The sequence below is a fragment of the Drosophila erecta genome, unplaced genomic scaffold (assembly GCF_003286155.1).
Source record: "Drosophila erecta strain 14021-0224.00,06,07 unplaced genomic scaffold, DereRS2 tig00000092-arrow-pilon, whole genome shotgun sequence".
In the NCBI taxonomy this organism is placed as follows: domain Eukaryota; kingdom Metazoa; phylum Arthropoda; class Insecta; order Diptera; family Drosophilidae; genus Drosophila; species Drosophila erecta.
The window spans coordinates 19677796-19702550 of NW_020825207.1; the positions used below are offsets into that span (position 1 = coordinate 19677796).

The 24755-nt window shown below is 36.7% G+C and overlaps 2 protein-coding genes across 12 annotated transcripts; both read left to right on the forward strand.

Annotated features, from left to right (window-relative positions):
- Positions 1-2667: 2667 nt before the first annotated feature.
- Positions 2668-3921, forward strand: LOC6548858 (ATP synthase mitochondrial F1 complex assembly factor 2). The gene is made up of 4 exons (XM_001974010.3): positions 2668-2873; positions 2957-3264; positions 3320-3500; positions 3554-3921. Exons 1-4 carry the CDS (start codon positions 2774-2776, stop codon positions 3802-3804), a joined length of 840 nt encoding a protein of 279 aa, XP_001974046.1. The 5' UTR covers positions 2668-2773; the 3' UTR covers positions 3805-3921.
- Positions 3922-4651: 730 nt separating this feature from the next.
- On the forward strand, positions 4652-24274 carry LOC6548857 (protein FAM102A). Of its 11 annotated transcripts, none has more exons than XM_026980060.1 (10): positions 4652-4881; positions 15470-15888; positions 15945-16256; positions 16311-16540; positions 17033-17322; positions 17388-17470; positions 18977-20110; positions 22112-22675; positions 23343-23548; positions 23599-24274. In XM_026980060.1, the coding sequence occupies exons 2-10, from the start codon at positions 15713-15715 to the stop codon at positions 23715-23717; spliced, it is 3114 nt and encodes a 1037-aa protein (XP_026835861.1). In that variant the 5' UTR covers positions 4652-4881; positions 15470-15712; the 3' UTR covers positions 23718-24274. The 11 variants fall into 11 exon arrangements, with proteins under 11 accessions (XP_026835861.1, XP_026835853.1, XP_026835851.1 ...); XM_026980052.1 differs by lacking the exon at positions 22112-22675 and adding an exon at positions 5449-5512 and having other exon boundaries at positions 4652-4856; positions 18896-20110; XM_026980050.1 differs by lacking the exon at positions 22112-22675 and having other exon boundaries at positions 18896-20110.
- The last annotated feature ends 481 nt before the right edge of the window (positions 24275-24755 follow it).

Here is a 24755-nt window from a genome sequence, read left to right on the forward strand (position 1 = left end):
TCATCCTAAATCAGGAGTCGATCTCGTCATGTCCGTCTGTACTCGTATATCCGATCGTATGAACGTTGTGATTACGGGAGCTATAAAAGCTACATTTTTTAAATTAAGCACGGTGATTTTCGTAAAGATTATTTCAGAAGATTCTCCCGTAGAACTTTTGAAAATGTTTTCATATTTCATTAAAAAGTATGTAACAGGCAGAAGGAAACGTTTCCGACCATATAAAGTCTTGATCAGAATCCATAGCCGAGTCGATCTGGTCCATCTGTATGAACGCCGAGATCTCAGGAACTATAAAAGCTAGAAAATTGAGATTAGCCAAGCAGATTCCAGAGATATATGTAAACGTAGCGCAAGTGTGTTAAATTATGTTGCCACACCCACTCTAACGCCAACAAACCGCCTCTCGTTCGCACTTCCCCTAGCTGAGCAACAGGTATCTGATAGTCGGGGAACTCGACTATGCTCATTTATTATTTGTCTTGTAAATTTTGATCAAAAACACTGGCCACGGCCATTCAAACGCCCACAAGCCACAAATAGCTGTCAAGCCCACAAATCTCAAAGACAATTTGATTTCGTTGCCGATTATAGATTGGCAAATGAATGCTGAAACTTCTTCTTCGCACTCTCATTAGCTGGTAACGGATAACACTGCGGCTACACCCGTTTTTTTTTTGTGGTTTAACTAATGATTTCTGGTTTTACATTTTTCATTTTAAGGTTTTTTAAAAAAAAAATTAAGAAACTATTTCAACATTTCCCATTTCCATAACTCCCGCCCAACTGACCGAGGGGCACTGCAGTGTATCGTACGGCTCGATTCGCGAAAAGAAAGACGCGGTATAGGAAATAGTAAAGAAACGAGGAAACATGTAAATATTAGTAAGATTTAATTATGTGTTAAAAAAGTTAGTATTGATTGCTTTAAGAGCGGAGAGAGTTAGGATTAGAACATAATACTCTGTAGGAGTCATTCAACTAAATGAATAAGGTTTTGGTCATCTAGGGATCATTAAATTTTGTAAACACCTTATTATAACACGAAGCATACTCCTGTTATTCTGTCTAAAGAGTACCCATATAGAGTGTAAGTCGCGTGTCTTGGGTTGACACGATAAAAGAGCATAACTTTACACTTGGAGCCATTAAAGCTTAGTACGTTATCACGGCACCATATTTGAAAGCTATCTAGATCACAATGTAACTCCGAATGGCTGGAAATGTCCTCATATTACCAGGAAGGTCGCCCTTGCAGGACGAATTTTTAAAGAGGACCCGTCGCGTCCTGCCATTTAGATAACTTAAAATCCAATTAAGAAGATCAACAGGGAAACCTAATAAATCAAGTTTCCTAACCAAAAGTGAATGATTAACAGAGTCAAATGCATTACTAAAGTCATATGTTTGCACATTATTTCTAAAGCCCTGTATTGGGAAGGAAGTTAGCTCCAAATTAGTGGTTGTTGATCTGCGTTTCATAAAACCGATGCTGCAAATGAGGAGTGATAACATTTTCAATAAGCTTAGGGATATCCGACACTTTAGAGATTCCTCTTTAATAGCTTGCATCCAATTCATTACCTTTTTTATGGAAACGGATCACAAATGACTTTTTCCATATATGGGGGAATTGTGAAGACTCCAGAGATAAGGTAAAAGGATTTACTAGAGCCTTGCACAAGGCTTCCGCAAAGAGCACAGCTAGGAATTCCGCCGGGACCTGCCGAATAGACAGGCTTAACACGCTGAAGATCGTAAAGCAGTGAACTTTCGTAGTATTTTCACAGTAGTATTTTTAAAAACATAACGAGGAAGGGTAAGAAACTGATTTGCGTTATAAAACTGCTTTGGATCCTGCGCGAACTGGAACTTACAACGGTTTAAATGGTTCTTGTAACACTAAGCATTGAGCACGGCAAAATTTAATCGAGCACTTCCATATTTAGATAGTCTTGTAAAATTCAATAGATTTGCCAAATAGATTTTTATGTATATGTACATACATATATATAGATTTTTGCCAATCCAACGCCCACAAGCCGCCCAAATTTATCACGCCCACACGTTTGAAAAATGTGTTATTTTTTCACTTTTTATACATCTTGTAAATTTCTATATATTTGTCAAAATAATTTTTGCCACGCCCACTCAACGCCCACAAATCGCACACTTTAGAAAAAATTTTAAATTTTTTTCATTTTATTTTTTTTCCTTAATTTCTAATGATATTCCAGAAAATGTTGATATTTCTCGTTAGCACTTCCACTAGCTGAGTAACGCGTATCTGATAGTCGAGGAACTCGGCTAAGGCATTATATCTTGTTTTTTTTTAACCTTTTGGTATACAGACACAATTTAGATAATTGATTTTTTATAAAATTTATAAAATTTTTTATAAAATCTTATCATACATTTTCCTTAGTAATTGCATCTTTCGAATAGTCTGCAATTAATAAGAGCAAATAATGTGACAATGCGCTCGAGTGTTTTAATAATACCGCGAATGTATGTATATATGTATGTATATTGGTAAAAGAGACCCATGGAATTCGCCAAGTGTAAATAGCTACTAGATTAGAAGCTGTTACAGGCTACAAACAGCTCAAATGGAATACCCCAGATGATAGTAAGTATATAAAAAGAACAGTACATTCGACTGATTTATTTGAGATTTAAGGAAAAAGTTCTACAGCCACACTGAAAACTGAACTCTGCTGTTTAGCAGCTAAATTTCAGCTGCTGAATAGGATCAAGCAGGCAAACTCTCGAAATGAACGGAAAGCATGTGGGCACTGCCATCCGAGCCCTCCGGTTGACCAACTTCAGCCAGTGGAAAGTAGCCGCGGGCAGTTCCACTGTGCGGCACTACGGTAAGCCGAAACATAAAATTTTTGTAGCACGCCGAGCCATTTCATAACATGCCGGTGATTGGCGGGCGGTTTTTCTCCTTCAGCCTCTGCACCCAAGCGGTTCTACAAGAAAACTTCCGTACTGAGCGGCGACAGCGGCTATGAAGTGGTATTGGATCACCGAAAGCTGAAAACGCCCAAGGGCGCAGCCTTCGTCGTCCGCAGCGAACCCCTGGCCATAGCTGTGGCCACTGAGTTCGACGCCCAGAAGCAAAACATTGAGCGTTCCCGCATGCACTTGTCCGCGCTCTGCTTCACGGCCATTGACAATCCCAATCACCTGTCCAAGCCTGATATGGTCAACTACCTGCTGAACTTCATCGGCACAGACACGGTGCTCTTCCAGTACGACGTTCGTGAATCAATTGAGTATTAGAGTGGAGTCCACAGATATGTATATTTTGCAGGACGAGAAGGATTTGCAGGACCTTCAGGTTAACGAATGGGACCCGGTGATCGCATGGTTCAACCAGCGCTACGACACAAACCTGCAGAAGACCATGAACATAACGCCGCCTCAGGTCAGCGAGGAGGATAAAATGAATGTCGCAAAGCATTTTCAATCCTACAGTTTGGAAACACTACATGGTAACGCATTCCTTAATTACGGTTCAACTTCTATTGAAAATCTCTTTCTTCAGGCTTCATTTTCGCGGTGGACACCTTGAAGTCGATTGTCCTTGCCTGCGCCGTCATCGAGCAGATGCTGACCGTGGAAAAGGCTGTGGCCCTGGCACGTCTGGAGGAAGAATACCAGCTTAAGTTCTGGGGTCGCGTGGAGTGGGCACATGATCTAAGCCAACAGGAGTTGCAAGCTCGTTTGGCGGCTGCCGTACTCTTCGTACACCTCAACTGTTCGGAAAACCTTGTTAAGCAAAAGTTAATTCTTTAAACGAATACTTGTCCAAAATGTAGCTGACTAGCACGGTGTTATAATAACACTTGTGTTTCCTAGTACCTAGGACATAATAATATATGTATACATATGTTTAAAACTTATTTCCTTTGATATCCGTTGTTTTTTGTTCTCACAGGTTACATAGTAGTATTAAACTAAAAAAAAGGCTGAGTTTAAAGGATTCCATCTATCATATATGGAAACGCTTTATAGCTAAACTATATAGTTTTCAAAATTCATAAAAAATTTCGTATTCTTGGTCATGCTTTGTCCAGCTTTTCTAAAATCAAATCCCGTGATGCGGAAATCAAACCAAGCAATGCAGCAAGTCATACACCAAATCTCATGCGGCGGATATCTTTCAGTCGATTTAATATTCTATTTTAAGGAGCAAGTACCGTTAACATGATTATTCTTGCATATTTTTTTTATAAGCCAAAATATCATTTCTAAAATTTTCTAAATTTAATACTAACATCAGATAAAAATTTTCAAGCTGCGAAAAAAATATAGTGTCGAAAGGGTTCAAAAGAAACTATAGTAAAAGTCTTTGGAAATTTATATATGTATATATGAATCTATAAAAAAAAAAAAAATTTTTTGTTCAAAATTTTAATGTGAATGCTGAATTTTGGATATATAATTGAACTTGTTTAGTGATACGTGTCCCTTTGTTTTGCAAATTGGCATAGAATACCATCCTCTGAACCAATGGCATTGTAAGGTAATTTATTTAGCTTACCTCAACTAAAATCGAAGTGCTAAAATAGTAACAGATAGTAGGAACAAATATAAATTAAGCATTTTTTTTTAGCATGTGTGGGATATTCTTATAAATACTCGCTTGGTATTTTAAAATAGTTACCGCGTGGTCTTACTGTAAACTGTGGTCACACTGGTCTGGTCGTGGGTGGCGCATCATCGGTATTCTGTTGCTAATTAAACAAGTGCAAAACTACTTTTTTCGCCAGTGGATTCGAGGAAATTTAAGTTTGCAAGAAAACAAACGCAAAGGAAGGCAATCGATATTACAGTTGCCGCGTTTGGTAAGCAGCGTCGTTCAAGTGCGTGGTTAGTGTCAATGTTTGTGCTGGTGTGCGTTTGTGTGCCTTTTCACCAGAAAAATGTAAAAAAGTAAAATTGTAAAAAAAGCAGTGAGGCATACGATTTCCCAGTCGCTTTGTTTCAAGCGAACGAAATTCGCAAAATGCGAATTGCAGAGCTGAAAACGAATCTGTATCGCTGTGCGACGGATATTCATCATTTGCAGCCTTCTCTTTCTCTGTTCTGGGAAAAGTGGATGTGAAAAAACCAACATCATCAACAAAAGCGTGTGTGTGATTAAAACAATCTTGTTGTTAGTTGCTAAGTTGCATTTTAATAATTGTGAAATCCCAGCACCGAGGACGACAACAAATGTAGATATATTTTCCAGAGCACAAACAACTGCAGCACGACGTTCGACGCCCTTCGGGAGCAGTTGTATTGGTGTTCTGCTGCTGTTGTGTTGGTGCTACCACCTTGTTCGATTTTAATGTGTTATTTCTGTTTTTCGCATCGAAGCTCCGTGTTTTGTGCGGCAAGTGTAAATGGCGTATTTTAAATATTATTTCGGTTGTTTCTCCGCCATATAATCAGCTGTTTGCAACGTTAGCGTTGACGCCCACCCTTAAGCCCACTGTGTGCGGAATTCAACTAAGAGGCAAGTCAGATTAAGATAATTGTATTGCAAGCAAACACCAAAACAGTCGGACTTTTTACTTTAGTAAATATATTTACTATAGGCTTACAGTGTTACTTCCTTTGGTAAACATACACGTATGTGTAGATACGTACACGCATAAGTACTGGCTTCTTTTGTTCTTTGTTTTTATTCCCTTGCAGAGGGTATATTGATTCAGTCAGACATTGCGACCACATAAAGTATATAGTATATTCCTGATCAGCATTAACCGCCGAGTCGTTTCCCTTCAGCCTGGCCTCTCGGTTTTTGCATAAAACTTGCCCAAAAGACTTATTTCTATTGCAAGTAGTATATAAGTCATAACGGACACGCGGACCCCGTTCCATAGGAATAATTAGAAAAATATGAAGAAAATAAATTTACCTTCTTTGCTATTTTTCAGAAAGTATTCTAATTCGGTATACACAAATTTTACTAGAATGCATTATTTTGGTTTTCATTTAATAAACTCCGGACGGCTATATGCGACTATAGATAATGCGATATTCATACGCAATTGGAAAATTACTCACTAATTAATTGTTCTGCCGGTATACACCATGTTTTTTGACAGTATAAATTCGGGTTTAAATTGATCAAAATCGTAAACATTAGGAAATGATGTGGATTATAAATTGTTATTTTTCGGTATACAGCTATTTATCTTTAATATTTAATTACTTAAACATTAATTATTTAAACTTCTGCTTGCTGAAGCCAGCTATTTTTATCATTGCTATTATATGCAATTGGAAATTAATAGTAAACCTCCAAATAAATCTCAAAAAGGCCACGGTTTTAGTTTTTTTTTTAATCTTTGGTGGCACACCGTTGGTTTTGTATCTGAGCTTTAAAAAGAGCAACCAATTGTCGGATTTTGAAATTTTAGTTTTGCACTGAGGTGTGAAAAATGTTTGCCATAATCAAATCAAATCAGCACCAATGAGGTTAAACGGGGGAGGGCAACCCTGAATTGCTTGTTCAGATCTGACTTCGTCTGCTTCTGTAATGAGGATGTGCTCAATTAGATTCATGGATGTGAAAAATATCCATGTGGGTCCATATCGAGAAACGGAGAAAGTTCTACGGTTTCGGCTTTCTGTGCTTTGCTAACTAGAAACAATAAAATAGATAGTGTATAAGCCCTCAAAAAATAACCTAACAAAATAGAATTGATCACGTTCATTATATGACCTCATGTTTGGGGGTTATGAACCACTTTAATGAATTTTTGTTTGGTTTGTACATTTGTATATATTTTATTTTTCGAAAAATATCAATTCACGCAATGTAATAAGAGATTCTTGGAATACTTTCTGGGTATCATAGTGACGCAGTGAAAGAGACATTTGCGATAATTTGTAAAATTATTGATGAGAATTAAAGCCGAGCAAACTAGAGTCTCAGGCCGGATCAGAACATTCAGCTGCGTTACGAATAATATAAAACATTTTTTTAAAAGTTACGGTAATTTTGTTACTGTAATTATCAAGTGTTCTAATTCGGTATAGACCAGGTTTCTGGTTATATATTACATAGTATGTAGGTGCTTCTTCCATTATTTTATATAGTTTAAATTTCCAAATTCTATCGACTTGCAAAAAACATTTGGGCCATGCCGAAAAACCGCCCGAAACTGCCACGACATTAATTTTGATAAATTCTTAAAAAAATTTTTTTAGATCATTACTAGCCTTAGAAATTTCTGTCTATCTTTTACTCGTAGAGTAAAAGGGTATACTAAGTTCGTTGAAAAGTATGTGACAGGCAGGAGGAAGCGTTCCGACCATATGAAGTATATATATTCTTGATCAGGATCAATAGCGGACTTGATCTCGCCATGTCCGTCCGTATGAACGTCGATATCTCAGGAACTATAAAAGCTATAATGAGATTAAGCATGCAGATTACAGACCCATGTTGACCCATGTTGCCACCCCCACTCTACCACGCCCACTTATGTTTTGATACTCCCCGAGTTTTGTATTGGTCTTGATAATTGAAAAAACTGTTTGCCACGCCCACTCTAACACTCACCTACCGCCAAAAAAAAAACAGTTTTGAAAAATTTATGTCTTTCCAATTTCTATATGCTTAAAAATTTGTCCACGCCTACTCGAACGCCCACAAGCCACCCATAACCTTCAAAATTTTTTTATATATATTTTTTTTAATTTCTATTGATATGCCAACAAGAATGTTGAACTTTCTCGCTCGCAATCTCTCTATCTGATTAACGGGTATCTGTTAGTCGAGGAACACGACTGTAGCGTTCCTTCTTACTTTTTTATATTCAATTATTGTAAAGGTAAATATTCTTTGGCCTTCCGAAGTTAGCTTCCTCTCTTGTTTTCTCAATAATTAGAAGCAGATATTGGGCACTTGGGGCAACTGAAATTACAGGGCTAGGTAGGGTGAGGAATGGGATGAAAAGATAGAGAGTTACACTGCAGAACTTGCAGAACCAGTCCGACAACGTTTGCCGATTTGAATGTCGCTTTTGTATTTGTAATTGTTATCTATTTTTATACCCTTACTCGTAGAGTAAAAGGGTATACTAGATTCTTTAAATTCAATGTAACAGGCAGAAGGAAGCGTTTCCGACCATATTAAGTATATATATTCTTGATCAGGATCAACAGCCGTGTTGAACTGGTCATGTCCGTCTGTCCGTACTAACGCCTCGATCTCAGGAACTACAAAAGCTAAAATGTTGTGATTAAACATTCAGCTTTCAGAGACATAACCGCAACTAAAGTTTGTTGCCCCGCCCACTCCAATGCCCCCAAGCCGCCCAAAACTGTCACGCTCACACGTTTAAAAACATTTTAAGTTTTTTTTCATTTTATTATTTTTTCCCTTAATTTCTACCGATTTGTTGAAATTTTTTGTTCGCACTTCCACTAGCTGAGTAACTGGTATCTGATAGTCGGGGAACTTGACTATAGCATTCTCTCTTGTTGTTTGTAAAATTCAAGTTTAAAGCTCTTTTTTCAACAGTCGCTAAGACATGTTCGAAATCAGAAACAATTTTTATATGACGTTCTTTCTTTTCTTTCATATCACAGATAATAATGTTATTCGTAAACCTTTTTTTTTAAATTTTTTGTTGACCCTATAAAATATAGCTTTTATTGGTATAAGTAAATGCTAGCTAGAGAGTTGGTATTAAAACCCTACTTTATTGGCGTTCGAATGGGCCCACAAACCGTAAAAAATGGGAAATGTCAATGTTCCAAAAAATTTCGACCCTGTTATTAGAATAACTTTTGAAAGACTTACACGGATCGAATTTCTCCCTGTTATCAGATACTTACCGCCAAGCCTTCAGCTTGATAATTTAAGTCACCAATGCGAAAATTAATTTTGTAAAACTACTTTTTTCTAATTTACATTTGATTACATAGCAGATTCGTTGAAAAGTATATATGTAACAGGTAGAAGGAAGCGTTTCCGACTGTATGAGTGATAAAGCTCTAAATAATATATTATTGATCAGAATCTATAACCGAGTCGTTAGCTCAAAAAAGCTGGGTTCGGTATAATCGAATTTTTGAAATTTGAAACATAGAATTTACTTCTCCCGTGTATTTCTTATGGTATTGGTCAGAACCACTCAGCGTGTCCATCTGTCCATGTCCGCGTATGGGCGTCGAGTTCTCTTAAAATATAGGACCCATAAAGTACGCAGATTCTAGAGACCCTCATTTGTGCAAGTTTGTTTCAAATATAGCGACGCCTATCAACTATCTTGGATCTGCCAACCAAATTTTGATATTTCTCCCCTGACTTCCAACCAGCTAATTAACGTGTATCTTATATACATATTATAGTTAACCAACATGACTATAGCGTTCTTTTTTTTAATTTTTATTGTTATTTATTGTTATTTTGTTAGTATTTTTGCTAATGAGAACACTGTCTTGTATCTGGGGTATCCAAACCTATTCTTTTGAACTACCTACATAACTTGTTTGCCCTACTGGTTACATTCTCTTGTGTCCTTTACAGTCGTTATGCAAAGGCGGATTCGGTAGTCGCCGAAAATTATTATTGGTTCAAAGCAACTTGCATCCTTTTTTTTAGCATGTGGAATAGTGTTTCTGACTTCCGTATAAATGGTTCATATAATGGTTTTGCGCTGCCTATCGGCAAATCAAGTCACTTTCTCCATTTTCTTGCCATCTGAGAGGACCCAAAGGGTTCCCACTCCAAACCGCACACTAAAACGACAGCAAACTCGAAAACACAACTTTATTGATTTTCTACAACTTTAAACGGCATTTTAGTTTTGTTTGTGTGTTGTGGCCAGTCTACTCGTCAAATGAGTCTTTCCACTCCAAATTGGGTCTAACCGGATAATGGGGGATCATTGTGTTGGAGGAAAAATTCATTCACTCACCTGTAGACGGCTCGTTTGCAGGAATCACTAGTGCCTTTGGGACGGGTATATAAACTTTTTAAGGATTTAATAAAGTATAACTTTATTTCCGCGGTTGGAGCAAGGGTTGTCGAAAAATTAAGAATTAAAAAAATATAGAATATGGTATATACAGTACAGTACAACTAAAAATATGCTGTATATGTATAATATAAAAACAAGCATGTATTTCCTTATTAATTTGTTTTTATAATAATCGGCACATAAACTTGGAAAAATGAGATAATTAGTAATTTGAAAAGTTAGGTTAATTAATGCTGACAACTTTAATATTTACAAAGTAATAAAATAAATCTAATACTCTATACTCTAATACCCTAAACTAAACTTGATAACTAAACATTTTGAAAATGTTGAGTTCATTGATTTTAAACATTCTCGTTGGGTGGTTATGTGAGTGTCCGTCTTTTTAGTGCGGGAGCGCATGCGAGGCATTTTATTGCGAACACTCGGTTTAAAAAGTCGTGTTAGACGAGACGTTCACGAGACAAACCCAAAAATAAATAAAAGAAATATCGATTAGTTCGAAATATCGGTTAGTTGTGACATTCGATACATCGAATGCATATTAAATGATATGCTAAGAAAAACCATAGTTCTTGTCGTATGCTTAAAATACATATTTACCTCTGAATAGAGGTTTAATATATCTTGTTTTAATTTTTTTTTTCGTTTGTCATATCTGAACCTTGTTTTTCCATTATAAATACAAAGCCAATGTCGATAAAGTTTGTCATGTGTAAATATGATATTTTTGTTGTTTTTCATCTTTATCCATGAAATGTTTTGACATTCGCTTCAACGCGAAGTTCTTCATACAATAAAAGTGGTTAGCCTGGTTATAATTATTAATTTTTTATTATCATTGTTTGATTTCAAGCTGTTTGCGCTAATTGTTTGTCTTATCTTATCTTTACTGGGTACACAGGATTGTATAAACACTTTCTTGGAAGAGCTGACTAAGTGTTTTAAGTGCAACTAGATATCGATAACACAATTTACTACATATTTACTTATTGCTCAAATTATTGTAGCTTGTGACATTTATAACGGAATATTTATCAAATTGAATTTTATTATCTTAAATTTGCGCACATCGCAGCCTTAATTTTAAATTGTGTATTTAATTAATTACTTGTAAAATATTTTTCCTTAAAATTAAAATTATAATGCAATAGAACGTTGTATATGCGATCTAAACTAGTTTCTACTCTAATCTCTCTACCACTATATCAGTAATTCGTGATCACAATCAAAAGCGGAGACGATCTCTCCATTTTCTTCTGTCTGTCCGTATGAAAGTCGAGATCTGAGGAACTATAAAAGCTACAAATTGAGATTGAGCATGCAGATTAAGCAGACATAGGCACAGTGCAATTTTGTTGGCCCATGTTGCTACGCTCCCTCTAACTCCCGCAAACCGCAAAAAACTGCCACACCCACAGTTTTGACAAAATTATTGAAATTTTTTTATTTTATTATTCGTTTTTCCAATGTCTAACATCCTATAAAAATGTTGATCACAACTTAGATATCCTACCTGGGAATAAATATTAATTGTGGGGCTGGAAGCATAAGTCGGTTGAACGAATCTATGAATTTTTAAATCTTTGTTGTGGATAGAGAATTTATAAATTATAACGCAATCGTTTACACACACGAAATGTAATTGTTTATTTAATTTATTTATTTATTTATTTAGTTTATTTACTTGCCGAACTTACATATTGTTAGAAATACTAACTCTATAGCTTAATGGCTATTAGTCTGCCCATTTAAAAATTATTTATTTCAAAATGAATAGTATTTTTTTTTAACAAAATCTATAACGAAATGATAATGATAAATGATTTTCTAACAAAATCACGTTTAGATATATAAAATACAAACTTCCATACATCTTAAGCCAGGAAACCTAAAGGAATCGGTATCGGTCCATGTCCGCCTCTCTCTTTATGCCTGTATTTACAGCTGCGGCTAAAAAAATAGCACGACTGCAGGTGGAAAGTTTATTTCCTAAAAAAAATGATTGAATGTTTATTTTTTTTAAAGTCAGATTGCATGAATAATAAGTACATTATGTTGTCTCTCTGAGCAAGAAATTTTTACTCTCTCAATGTAACGGTTCTTTTTGTTTTTGGGCACTTTCTGCAAAAGCGCCCGAAATGAGGCGGTAACAAAACTAGCACTGACCACGTATTTGCTGAATAAAATTAATAGGAGTGATTGTTTTGGGTTTTTTTTCGACAAATTTTGAAAAAAGGAGTTGCATTAAAGGTTTTAATTGAATTTTTTCCAAACGAAGACCAAAAATTCTCTAGTCATGGGTCGCGGAAAGCATTGTACCGTCGAATAAAGAAGTTTGATTAAAAACATGGTCTCTGAAGGTAAAACCTACGCTAAAATTGATCGAATTTTCGGTTGTTCAAACAAAATGATCCGCAACGCACTGCTGTTTGTCGAAAAGAACGAAACTCGTGGAAGAAAGCCCTCAATGTCCAACTTGGAGATCAAGCGCTTGGTTCGGCAAAGCAAGAAGGAGCCTTTTAAGCCGGCGACGGAACTGAAGAAGGAGCTTCAGATAGCTGAAAGCGTGAAAACAGTATGCAAACGCTTAAGACAAAACAACTTTAATGCGTGGAGTCCCAGAAAAGTCCCGCTTTTGACTGTGAAGCATGTGGCAAAGCGAATGGAATATGCCAAGATACACAAGGATTGGCCTGTGGAGAAGTGGCGCAACATTTTGTGGTCAGATGAGAGCAAAATTGTGTTGTTTGGTGGAAAAGGCTCTCGGTCTTATGTTCGGCGTCCACCACGACCTGAATATAATCCTCGCTTCACCTCTAAGACGGTAAAGAACGGAGGATCAAACATAATGGTATGGGCGTGCTTTTCATACTATGGAGTAGGTCCGATCCATTGGATTCAAAGCATCATGGATCAGCATATTTACACAGATATCCTGGAAAATGTGATGCTGCCGTATGCCGAGGATGAAATGCCGTTGGCTTGGACATTTCAATAAGGTAACGACCCAAAACACATGAGCAAGAAAGCTCGAAAGTGGTTTGAGCAGAAATCGATCAGAGTAATGAAATGGTCTGCTCAGTCACCCGACTTGAATCCAATCGAAAACCTTTGGGCGGACGTGAAAAAAAAGGTTTCTGAAGCCAAACCCAATAATATCGAGGAACTTTGGGGTGTGGTCAAGGATGCATGGAGCGAAATTCCTCAAAAACGGTGCCAGGACTTGGTGGACTCCATGCCAGGACGATGCGCAGCTGTCATCGCCAACAAAGGTCACGCAACCAAATATTAAGATTCTTTAAACATAGTTCTTAAGATATTATCCATTTGTTGAATTCTTTTTTTATTTTTTTGCTTAGTTTTAGCAAACTACGAAAAAAAGTGCTATTTTTGTTATCGCCTAAATTTGAAGGTTTTCTTTTTGTTTTGCCAATTATTTTTAAAATATCCATTAGATCTGTTACTAATTTTGTTATTTCGATTGAAAATCATTGTAGAATTTAAGTTTAGTGAGTAAAATGATGAAAAAGTGTCAGAAAATACAGAAACGCTGGGACAAACACGAAATGTGCTTATGGTGCTATTAATGTCTCCGCAACTGTATGTAGAGATTTTAGGGATGCAAGTGCAAATTTGTTTTAAAATATTCCAATATTCACAACCGCACTAAACCGAGAACGCAGTACAGGAGACTGTTACGACCATATAAAGTGTATATTATCTTGATCAGTATCAACAGCCGAGTCCTGAATTACCTGAAAATAAATGACAGGAAAAGAAACAAGAGTGAACGCTATAGTCGAGTTCTCCGACTATCAGATACCCGGTAATCAGCTAGTAGAAGTTCGAACGCGAAATTGCAACATTTTCTGGCATATTGATAGAAAAACAACAATTAAAGGAAAAGTTTTTAGAAATTTACAAGGTTAATATAATAAAAAAAAAATAATATCCAAAAATGGGCAGTTTTGGGCTTTATAGTTGACGTAGCAGCATCAATAAAAAGCTTGCGCTGCGTTCAATTTCTGCAATCTACATGCCTAATGACGCTCATACGGCCAGTAGTATACCCTTTTAATCTACAAGTAACGGGTATAATAAGTCTTGAAAATTAAATATTTGTAATATAAACAACACAAAAAGAAAATTATAAAACCATAACTGTTGATTATTGTGTAGAAAATGCAAAAACAAATTTAGAAGAAACGGCATTCATGAAAATTAATTTAAATAACTTTTACTCGCAAATGCTATAGTCTACGGTATATGCAGTATGCAGTATATGGCTAGAACAAGAGTAATTTTAGTAAGATTTTTGCCGGGGATGCCCTTTCTTTAACTTCTTACATCATTTTCAACTAATCTTATATATTTAACTAATCTTCATATATGCACTTCTACTTTCCTTGTAATCGGTATATACAAAGAAAATCTTTCTGTTCGTTAACTTACAAAAATACAGTAGAATCCGGTTATAACGACTCCGCTTATAGCGTCAGTCCGGTTATTGCGACGGAAACTCGATGGCTTGGTTGGTCCCCATACAAAGTTATATGAAAGGACGTCTCCGTTTTTAGTGACAAACCGCTTATACCGACGAGATTTTTTATATTTCAACCGGATATTGCGACGTGCAAAAAAAAAAATACAGAAAGATATTTACAATAATTTACAGTAATTATTTAAAATAATTACAAAAAAAAAAATCAAATGTTTACAGCGTGCGTGTGCAGATATACTATACTTATAGTTTTTTCAGCTTTTTTCCAATAGAACTTAATGCGTAAATTCGCCAAATGTTAGTTAAATGCGCATGATGAGCTCATTCAGTTTAAGCTCGCCACTTGTGCATTAGGCCCACAAAATGTCTTTAAAACAAAAATGCTTCTCCGTCGAAGAAAAATGCCAATTATTTGGCGCTTGGAAGCTGGTGAGCCTATGAAAAACCCATGTTATTAAATTAAATTTTTTTGAATCTTCCGAGTATAACGACGTAAAATCGTCGGTCCCTTGAAAGTCGCTATAACCGGATTCTACTGTATTTTTAGGTATTGCTAGAGTATGAAGAACACATATTTGTAATCATGTTCCATAGATATTTAATGTTTTTCCATTTATGTATATTACATTTAAAATCGGTGAATTCCTATGCTATGCTTTTCCTTACTTTGGATGAGTGCGTTGACTATGAACGAATTTTAGAAAAATACGTTTGTCCACCGCCAAATATAACAGTATACAATTAAGTAAAAGCGTATTTAAACATGTCAGATCAAAATGTAGGAAGAATACTTATCTAGGTGTCGTTTATTGCTGAACTGTTTGCCACATCTATCATTTGCCACACTTGCCAGGACGGATAAATATTCAAATGTTAGTGAATTTTGATTGCCTGGCTTTCCATTTTGAGGTTAAATTAGTTTTCGTCGCTAAGAAACTTTGTTATCTTTGTTTTTATTTACTTGCAGAGTTGAAGCTAACTGGACCCTTTACACAAGACAAGTCGACAATGAAAGCAATAGCAAAGGAACCAGCCCAAAAAAACGGATAATCTAAAAATTTCAGAAAGAAAAATTCAGCGATTTTGTAACCGTACCAGACCAATCCACTGATTCAAAGGCTAAGTAAGGCGGTTTCGCACAACCGCTGAGGGCTCTTCATTCATTTTGTGGTGGGAGGGCGAATAAACTTACATTGTTAGACGGAAATTAATGACACTACTTGGGCCTAGCGCCCCTGGCATGGCCTTTATGATGAAAAAGAAGAAGTACAAGTTTAACGTTGAAGTGCAGCTGCAGGATTTGGTAGAGGTGGCCCTGGTTAATGAGGTGTTGTTCGCAAAGATACGGTTACTCGATGGAGGTTCCTTTCAGGAGTACAGTAGTCGGTAAGATCTCATTAAATTCGTGGAAATTGTTCAGATATAATAACTCCTTTTTCCAGCGAGGATGTGCGAAATCATCGAGTAGAATGGAACCGCAGCTTTGAGTTTCCTTGCAAGATGAGCGCGAATGCCTCAACCGGCGTTTTAGATCCCTGTCACCTGCGTATATCAATACGCAAAGAAATGAAGGGCGGCCGAAGCTACTATAAGCTTGGATTTATCGACCTCAATCTGGCCGAATTCGCTGGAGCCGGCCTCACCTCCCGTCGGTTTCTCCTAGAGGGCTATGACTCAAGACATCGCCTAGATAACTCGATGTTGCGAGTGAGCATCAAGATGCATATGCTTAGCGGTGATATTCTGTTCAAAGCGTAAGAAATTTCTTTTGAAACCCTAATACTATTTATAATACACCTTATCTTCAGACCCACGCCAAATCTGAAAAGCAAGCAGAGCAAGCCTTCAATGGATGACTTTTCCAATGCAGCTACTGGAGTAGGTCTGCAAACTCCGACAGCTACCGCTCTGCCCAGTATAGGTAGTGGAAGCGGTGGTGCATCCGTTCCCTTGGGCGGTAGTGGAGCCACTTTGGGCGGCATCCCCGGCAATCAGTCGCTACCCGGAACGCGACCCGTTTCCACCACAAAGGAGGAGGGTAAGTAGTAGTTGGAAATCAGTCTTGTTTCTAGAAAAATATCCATTATCCATGTATTTGAAATAATCGCTTTCGATCGGTGCTCTTCTTCTTATACCAGTTGATGATATAAAGGTATATTAGATTCGGTGAAAAGTGTAGTGTAACGGGTACAAAAACCTTTTGTAACGAGTGGTCTTTAACACTTTCAAAAATAAATTGCCCATAATGTACTGCTCAATGTATTAGTCTTTCTTTATCACTCTCGAACACAACAACTAAAAACTTTTATCTCTCTTTACATAAATTATTAAATTTGTTTTGTCTTGGAATAGTTTTTGATTGGTATATTCGTTTTGCCGTATATATAATGTAGTTGCCTTCGCGAACTTTTCTGGTGCACTTCGTCACTAGTGGCTCTTGCATGCAGATGCGCAAGCTATGTTCACTCACAATCAAGCATATACTGTTTAGTCGGTACAAAGAAACATTTTAACCATAATTTTACTTCAGCAATACTTACAGATATCGATAACCAGGCTTTGATAGCAGCTATTGTGACGGACTCCGGCTTGTCGGAGTCCTCGGAATCCGGGTTAACGTTGCCCACGGATAATCTCCAGCAGTATGCCTCAGTCGTCGTAGCTAATCCTATTAGTCCTGTGACCCAGCCGCTGCCGGTACTGGGAATCATTGGCAGCAACAATTATGGAACAACAGGAGGGGGTATTGGATTTTCTGGCGCCGGCAACGCCACCCTCATAGAAATGGGTCATTCAAGAAATTCCAGTAATACTAGTCAAGTAAGTAAAGAGTTGCATCAGTTGAGTTGACAAATACTTGATTCTCTTAATGTTTTCCGAAATAGATGTCAAAAGGTTCGGGTTATAGTAGTTTTTCGCACAGTCAACACTCAAGGCAAAGTTCTGAGGGTGATTCGGGACATGCTAGGTAAGTCAACAAGACAATTTTTAAAATCACTTATATTATGTAAAAAGCTTTGAACTATTTTCTTGTATTATTACTTTTGACATATTTTGCCAAAGATTCGAATAATCGATATCTACATATCATTTCTTATATAACTCAAACATCAATAAGTAATATAAGTGCTAAGGCGTTATTTAACAGCCTACTTTAATTGTGTCTAAAACTTTTACCTATCGCAAAAATACTGAAATAAATGAAAATCATATGTGGCATGTATGTCCTTACTAGTTTAAACATTGCATTCTGTACTAAAAAAATATTTCATAAACTGAATAGTAAAAATTAATTTAAGATAGAACTTCTAACAAATAAGTCTTCATTCATATTTGAAAATGGTATATTCTTAAACCATTTTATTTTACGTCTATGTATATTATGTTTTACTGCCTAATATATTTTGCTTGGCTTTGATTTTGTTTCGCTGAAATAATTATCCATTAACTATATTAAGTCCTATATCCTTTAAGTCACTTTAGCTACGAACATACTATTAAGTACTTTTGTTCAAGCCTAGAACGGACAAATTTTTCATAAGGGTTATGTAAAAAACCGAGTGCTTAAAATATTTTCTAGCAACTACAGTAAAAAAAACTGGCTTTATCAAATTGTAAGATTTTGATTACAATTGGTTGTGGCGCCGCGTTTTGTTTGCATTGAATCAAATTTGAAAATGAGTTTTGATCATTCATAAATAATGCTGCAGCGACAGCAGCTACTAGTTGTTTCAATTTTTATTAATTATAATGTCCACGCTTACATTTGAGTTCCTAACAGTTATTTATTTTGGTGAGACCGTATATTGGCCACCAAGAAATATACAATGGCTAAACATAGTATATTATTTTTGGGCCAGGTTCTGTTCGCCTAAGTACTGGGCTTAATTCAAAAACCACAGGAGGTACATTTTTAACGTAACCTCTATATTCCCTTGCACCTTCAGCCAGAGAGTTGCTTAAATGAATTTGCAAGACCAAGAATAAAAAGGAGTATACTTATTTAAGCGGTGTATAAGTCTTCTTATTTCCTACAGTTTCTAAAAGTAGTGCAGCTTAAAATATTATTGTAGATCAGTTGCCTGAGCAAGTCTGGTTAGGGTACCATAAATACTAAACACCTAAAATGTTGGTTTTTGTTTATTTCATCACATGGTCTTAGAGAACTTTTGGTTTTTGTTCCTTTTACTTTTACTTATAATTTAGACTTACGTTATTTGTTGTATTAATTATGCTTTTTTAATAATTTCTGTCTTTCCCTTTTTAACTAACATTATGTTTTATATATAACAAAATGGGGTAAATGGCCAACTAACCAACCAAAAATTACATCTTTAAATACAATTTCAATAAACGACTGCCTGCGCTCGAAATATATGACAAAAAACTACAGTCGCTTTAGAAAATCCGTTTCTCTACTTAATAGACTCAATCAGAGAGCAATTAATGCCATGAAATTGAATATACCACGCAGCCGACAGCACAGCCAGAAGGGAGATGAGCATCAACTATGTAACAGAGTGCCAGTGGTAGTAGCCCAAAGCCATCGTGTTCATACACATCTCAGTCTCAGCACCACTGTTGAATACGCTAGCGATGAACAGCTTTACCAGACTCCAAACGCCACCATGACCAACTCTCAAAAGTTGGCCTTTGAAGACTTCCGCACTCCGATTGCAGAACATGCAGCTCCGTTCTTCCAACCGATGGGAGCATGCTGTAGTGGTACTCCCAGCTCTACTTATCGCAGTGCCGGATCTCCGTCCCACAGTGGAGAGGCGAGCGATACAGACGAGTGTCTTAACGACGATTCGGGCGACAATGATTCTGGCCTGGAGGAAAACTTTCATACGCCCCGTGTGGCCAAGATTAAGTCGATGGAGAATCTCTCCATTCTGGAGATGGAGTTTCACAAGGCTTCTATGGAACTGGACCGCAATTCACCGCGCCGTCTAAAGCAACTAGCTGAACATGCGCAGATCCCCAAAATGAAGTCGCTAAACAACCTCTGTTTTGACCACTATGCGGAGCAGTCCGTTCGCGAAGAGTTTCAGCGCATGCACGAACAGTCGCTCGAAGAGCGAATGCGCTTCCAACAGCACCATCAATTACGGAAGAACTCCAACACATCGAACGGGTCGGCGACGAAGATGTATGTGAAGCATTTGAGCCACCAGAATCATCATCATATTAAAGTCGGTAATGCCAAGTTCATCGGGCAGGACGGCAACGAGAGTCCGCAATCGATGCACTATCCCATTCAGAAGATGCGTTCAATGGGTACAATACAGGACATTGTGAGCGACCGCATTGAGCCTGACCCCTTCCTCACTCCAACTACCGAGCGAAAGCCAAATTTCTCGCGTCTCGTCCAGTCTGCAGAGAAGCCGGTCCTGGGCAGCAGCTACGTCAATCGTCTACTTACCTACGATGTCGTGGACTCGCCGTCAGAGCCATTCAACAGCTCAATGTCCTTTATGTCCCGTACCCCCTTTCAGCGAGCTTATCGGCGTAACATGCAGCAAGGCAGCTCTTCGACGCCTCTGGCTACTCAGGATTCGTTCGCCGTGAGACCACATTCCACGAATGCTGCCTATGAACTAATGAGGTGCGTCGCGTTAAAATAACAAAAATTCATTCAGTAAATTCACTTAAAAAGTACTATAACTAGTCGAACACTAAATATAGAATCCAGAGCGTTACTCGTTACTTTTTAAAATGTATCCGTTACTGTTAAACTGTTTTTCTTAATGTTTAGTCTAAGACGTCGTTTTCAGGACCTAGTCTAGGAATTACCATTGGTCCCTGGTATTGGTCCACTACCCCATACTGCTGATATCGTTTTCGTTTAATATTTACACTGTTTTTTTCGTTGGATGTTTGTTTTACTTCTGTTTTGTTGGAATTTGCACTAATCATGTTTGGCTTTTGTTGAGTTATTTTTGGGTTTTACTACATTTAAAGATAGTTTTAAGCTGTTTAAAAAGGTTTCATTGGATAGATGGTTGTACAGTATTTCATTTGCGACTGACTGTTCCACTTTAATCACAATATTAATCACCCAATCAAGCCATTCCTATTTTTTATTACGTGATAACTGAGCTATAGTAAACATTAGTTCTCATTCATAGTTCTCAATAATGAATTCATTCAATTTTTGTCACCACAAAAATAAAAAACATTTCAGCGACATATTTTGCTCGAGCAAGCACAATCTACATAATAAATTCATAAGGTCACTGTAGTATGAGTCGCTTTACGAGGGATTTGGAAATAATAGAAACGGTTTGAATGAACATAATGTTTTGAAAATCCAAAACGGAAGACGTATATTTAAAAAAAACAGCCCAAATCAAGAAATCAATAAAAAAGTTTGTAGTCCTCGTGAATATAAATGTACATAGCGGCTTTAAAATGTAGTTAAAATATAGCTAGGCTTAGGCTTCTTTTGGTCCACACCTTTGAACATCAGTAAACTACTATATATAGTTAATCGATTTGCCTAAAATATTACGCGCGGTTGCGCTTAAAAATTACAAGCGTTGCAAGCGTGATCCATGCTGTTATAGTACTGCGACGTTCATACGACAGAAGAACGTACAAACAAACATGGTCAGATAAATTTTCTGATCAAAAATATATACGAGATCGAGAAATTTCCAAATTTCCTCGGCATATCGATAGAAATTTACAAGAAAACAAAAAATAACAGAAATCAAACAATATTTCAAAAGTAGGGGGCGTGGCAGTTTTGGGTGGCTTGTTGGTTTTGAAACCGACTTGCACAGCGTAGGCGTCACTAGAATCTGTATGCCTAATGTCAACTCTCCAGATCAGAGCGTCACATACGAGCAGACAGACGGGCATGGCATGATCGAATCGCCTAGGGTATATTTTAAAAGGTCGGATACCTGGTACGGTTATAAAAAGAACGGTTTAAGTCCCCCAAATATTTTTTATAGTCTACGAGCAGAAGAATATCTTTCAAAAGGAAATAATAATTGTATTATTATTACTTGCTCTGCTAATTTCTATTGATCTACATTGAAAACGAATAATAAGTTATAATCGAATGCAAAAAATGTGATCGCCGCAAGGTGGCGCTCATGGCCACTGTGGGCAACAGTCGCTTTTCTACTTGTTTGGTAATGGGTATTTAGTGGATAAACTCGACTGCTACCTACTCTCTTATTTTCATTTCATATTTTGTATATATTAGGATAAATTAGTGAGTCTTTACTCAAACTCGTAATATTTCGGCTTGCCGAATTTTGTATTTTTTCTTGTTAATTTTATTTTTTTTAAATCGACATGCTGACATCCGAAAGAAAATCATATGCATATATACTGCATAAGATAACCCTAACCCTGTAGCGTTTGCCAAACGCTCTTATGTGACGGAAAACACATTTGCTAAGCTCATTGGCTTCATCTTAGGAAGTAACATATTAAGTAATATGTTATTTGTTTGTTCGATTTTTTTTATGTTTTCACTACCATGTGTTAAGAAATGTTAAACGCTTTTATTAGTTCTTAGTACGTGTTTTTATATGGCTGTAATGTTCTGTGTCTAAAACAAATATTCGCATTTATGGACGCGTTCATTCAGAAACTTCAGTGGAGTTCCTCGTCGGCTCTTTGATGGAAATAGCACCACTGCAGGACAGAACAGCAACATAGGTGCTGCAAGCAACAACAGACAACAGCAGCCCAGTGCGGCAGGAACTAATAGTTTTTTTGGATCCAATTCATCACCTTGTGGAACTTTGGCCAGTATACACTCAAACCACTCGGCCTCCTCGTCAAATGGCAGCAACAGCAGCAGCAGCGGAGCAGTCATTACCTTCCAATGTAACACAGGCAGTGGACAGGACACAGTGGACTCAGCAAACCATCAACCGCAGATGACAGAGGGATCACCCAACGGTCATGGTAGCAGCCCCCGGTTAGGCAACGTCATGTCAGGCGATGCCATTAGCTCGATGGCCGCCAGTCCCACAGACGCTTGTAGCATCCGTTCTAATCCGTCGGCCGCCTCTCTTCTCCTTTCCACGTCGGCAGCTGCAGCAGAGGCTTCTGCATTGGCCTCGGCAACTACTATGTCCGTTTCCGGAGCAACACTTTCACCTCTAGCCACCACCCAAATCATTCGCCGGCCTAGCATCACAATGATGTGGGTTTATTTGAAGTTTTTAATTTTTATATGTTCACCTTCGTACTTTGAGCTTTTTAGTTGTAATGTCATGCTTCAGCAGAAATATTATCGTTTTAAAAATTGTGAACTTTTTTCGCAGGAAGCAGATAGTTTGAGCTTTATATTCTAGTAGCATACCGAATTAAAAATTTTTTATGTTAAAAGCAATTTTTTAATTTGTAAATAAACAACTTTTAGCAAATTATGCTTAAGATGTTTAGAATAAGTAGTTGTTTGTCCCCGAATTCACGGATAATGTATATTCTATTTTTATAGTTTGTTTTTACGTTTCTTTTTATGAAAATAGTCCAGACAAATAAATATATTTATGGTTTATATACAAATTTATCAACAAATTATCTTACTGATTTAATACCATTAAAAGATTTTGCACATGCCCTGCATAAGCGTATTCATTCATTTATTAAAGGCTCCGTATTTATTTGGCATGGTATAACCAACCAATGTGCAAACCTTGTATTGTTTTGCCATGATATTGCACGTGCTTTTGTTTTCTTGTTTATTTTGCAAGTTATTAGTAATTTCGTAATTACAATTAAGATTATTGTTATTATTATTTGAATATCTTCATGTGCTTACTTTTTGCTATCAATTTAAGTTTAATTTCCTCATTTCGTTCATTCAGGAATCCCAGCTCCGGTTCGTTAGTTATTAGTGAGACGGGATCCCTTGATCGGACGAAAAGCAGCGGTGAGAAGCGCAAAAAGGGTGCGCTCGATGACGGGCCACGTGTTTCCGACCGAGTGGAGGAGACACGGGTGAATCCAGACTCGTTAATTGATGAGATTTTAAAGGATACTAAACTCGATCAGCTGGAGGAGTCCGCAGAAAGTAAGTTCCCTAATGCTTTTGGGTAAATAATTACAACATTCTGTTTTTAGCCTCAGGCCTTCAACTGTACATCGCTCGCGATGGAACCGCCTCCCTGGGCGGACACGAGGTTAAATCAAGCGTACGAGCGGGCGCCCTAAAGCAGGTGGTCATGCAGGATAGAAGATAGTAGTATCCGAGACTCACAGCTCCTTTCTACAATTAATTAGAAGACCTATTGATCAATTAAAAATGGAATATTGAACTAAACGAATAGTTTAGGTAATGCAAACATTTTTACTTGCAAACTAAAGGGAGAATTCAAATACGCTATATATGAGTATATAAAATGATTGTCGGAACTACACTGCTATGAATGTAATTAACTAACTACACATATATGTGTTTATAGACAAATACGCATGTATATTATAGATTTGTTAAAAGGCATAACTTGTCGTGTTGTATTTGCAAGTGTTGTGAGTCAGGTAAACAACCGTTAATTATTAGGAAAACCAAAAATGAAATTCATAAAACTGCACTTTATATATGCATGAAAAATTACTCGCAAAGGAATACGATTAAATGTTCTAAATTTGATTTTCGAATATATAATTTTATGTTTTGCTTCTATTAATATGTCCAGCTTCATGGCATTTATAAATATATGCAAAAAATAATAGAATAAATAAAGCAAATGTCATGTTAAGCAAAAAGCTTCAGAAATAAATCACATTGTAATAGTCATCGAAATATAGCGCAATCAAAAACTAAATGAGTTTTACCAATTCAGCCCATTATATGCATTTTTCTTTTGATATACACAATCATTACTCAAGGTTCACAGATAACATTACTTTTTTAAAGTCAAAAATGTTGTAGATTTCTAACTGGTATTCTAGTTGCGTTAGTTATTATTTATAACTTCCGAAAATCGATAAGGCAAATGGTGAATAAATTTGCAAAAATTGTTTAAGAGTTTTGATGTAAGAAATGTTTTTTTATAAACAATACTTTTGAATCAATCGAAAAAGCTGTTAGATGGGAACACAAAAAATACAAATAATTATTACCTAATGCTTATGTTAAAAAAAATTGTGTAAAATGATGTAGTTATTTTTTAACAATTTTTAAGGGGAGAACTTGAATAGCTCCATATTAGTTTATTTAAATTGTATATGCAACAAAACAGAAAAATAAAAATTGATACATACATGGTTGATAACTG

What these genes read in the sequence shown, in the direction of transcription:
- LOC6548858 (XM_001974010.3), top strand. Translation starts at nt 2,774, where the DNA reads ATGAACGGAAAGCATGTGGGCACTGCCATCCGAGCCCTCCGGTTGACC. An exon ending in TTCCACTGTGCGGCACTACG is followed by an intron (nt 2,874 to 2,956) that starts GTAAGCCGAAAC and finishes TTTCTCCTTCAG; the next exon opens with CCTCTGCACCCAAGCGGTTC. An exon ending in CAGTTTGGAAACACTACATG is followed by an intron (nt 3,501 to 3,553) that starts GTAACGCATTCC and finishes CTCTTTCTTCAG; the next exon opens with GCTTCATTTTCGCGGTGGAC.
- LOC6548857 (XM_026980060.1), top strand. Translation starts at nt 15,713, where the DNA reads ATGACACTACTTGGGCCTAGCGCCCCTGGCATGGCCTTTATGATGAAA. An exon ending in GGTGATTCGGGACATGCTAG is followed by an intron (nt 17,471 to 18,976) that starts GTAAGTCAACAA and finishes TATACCACGCAG; the next exon opens with CCGACAGCACAGCCAGAAGG. An exon ending in GCTGGAGGAGTCCGCAGAAA is followed by an intron (nt 23,549 to 23,598) that starts GTAAGTTCCCTA and finishes TTCTGTTTTTAG; the next exon opens with CCTCAGGCCTTCAACTGTAC.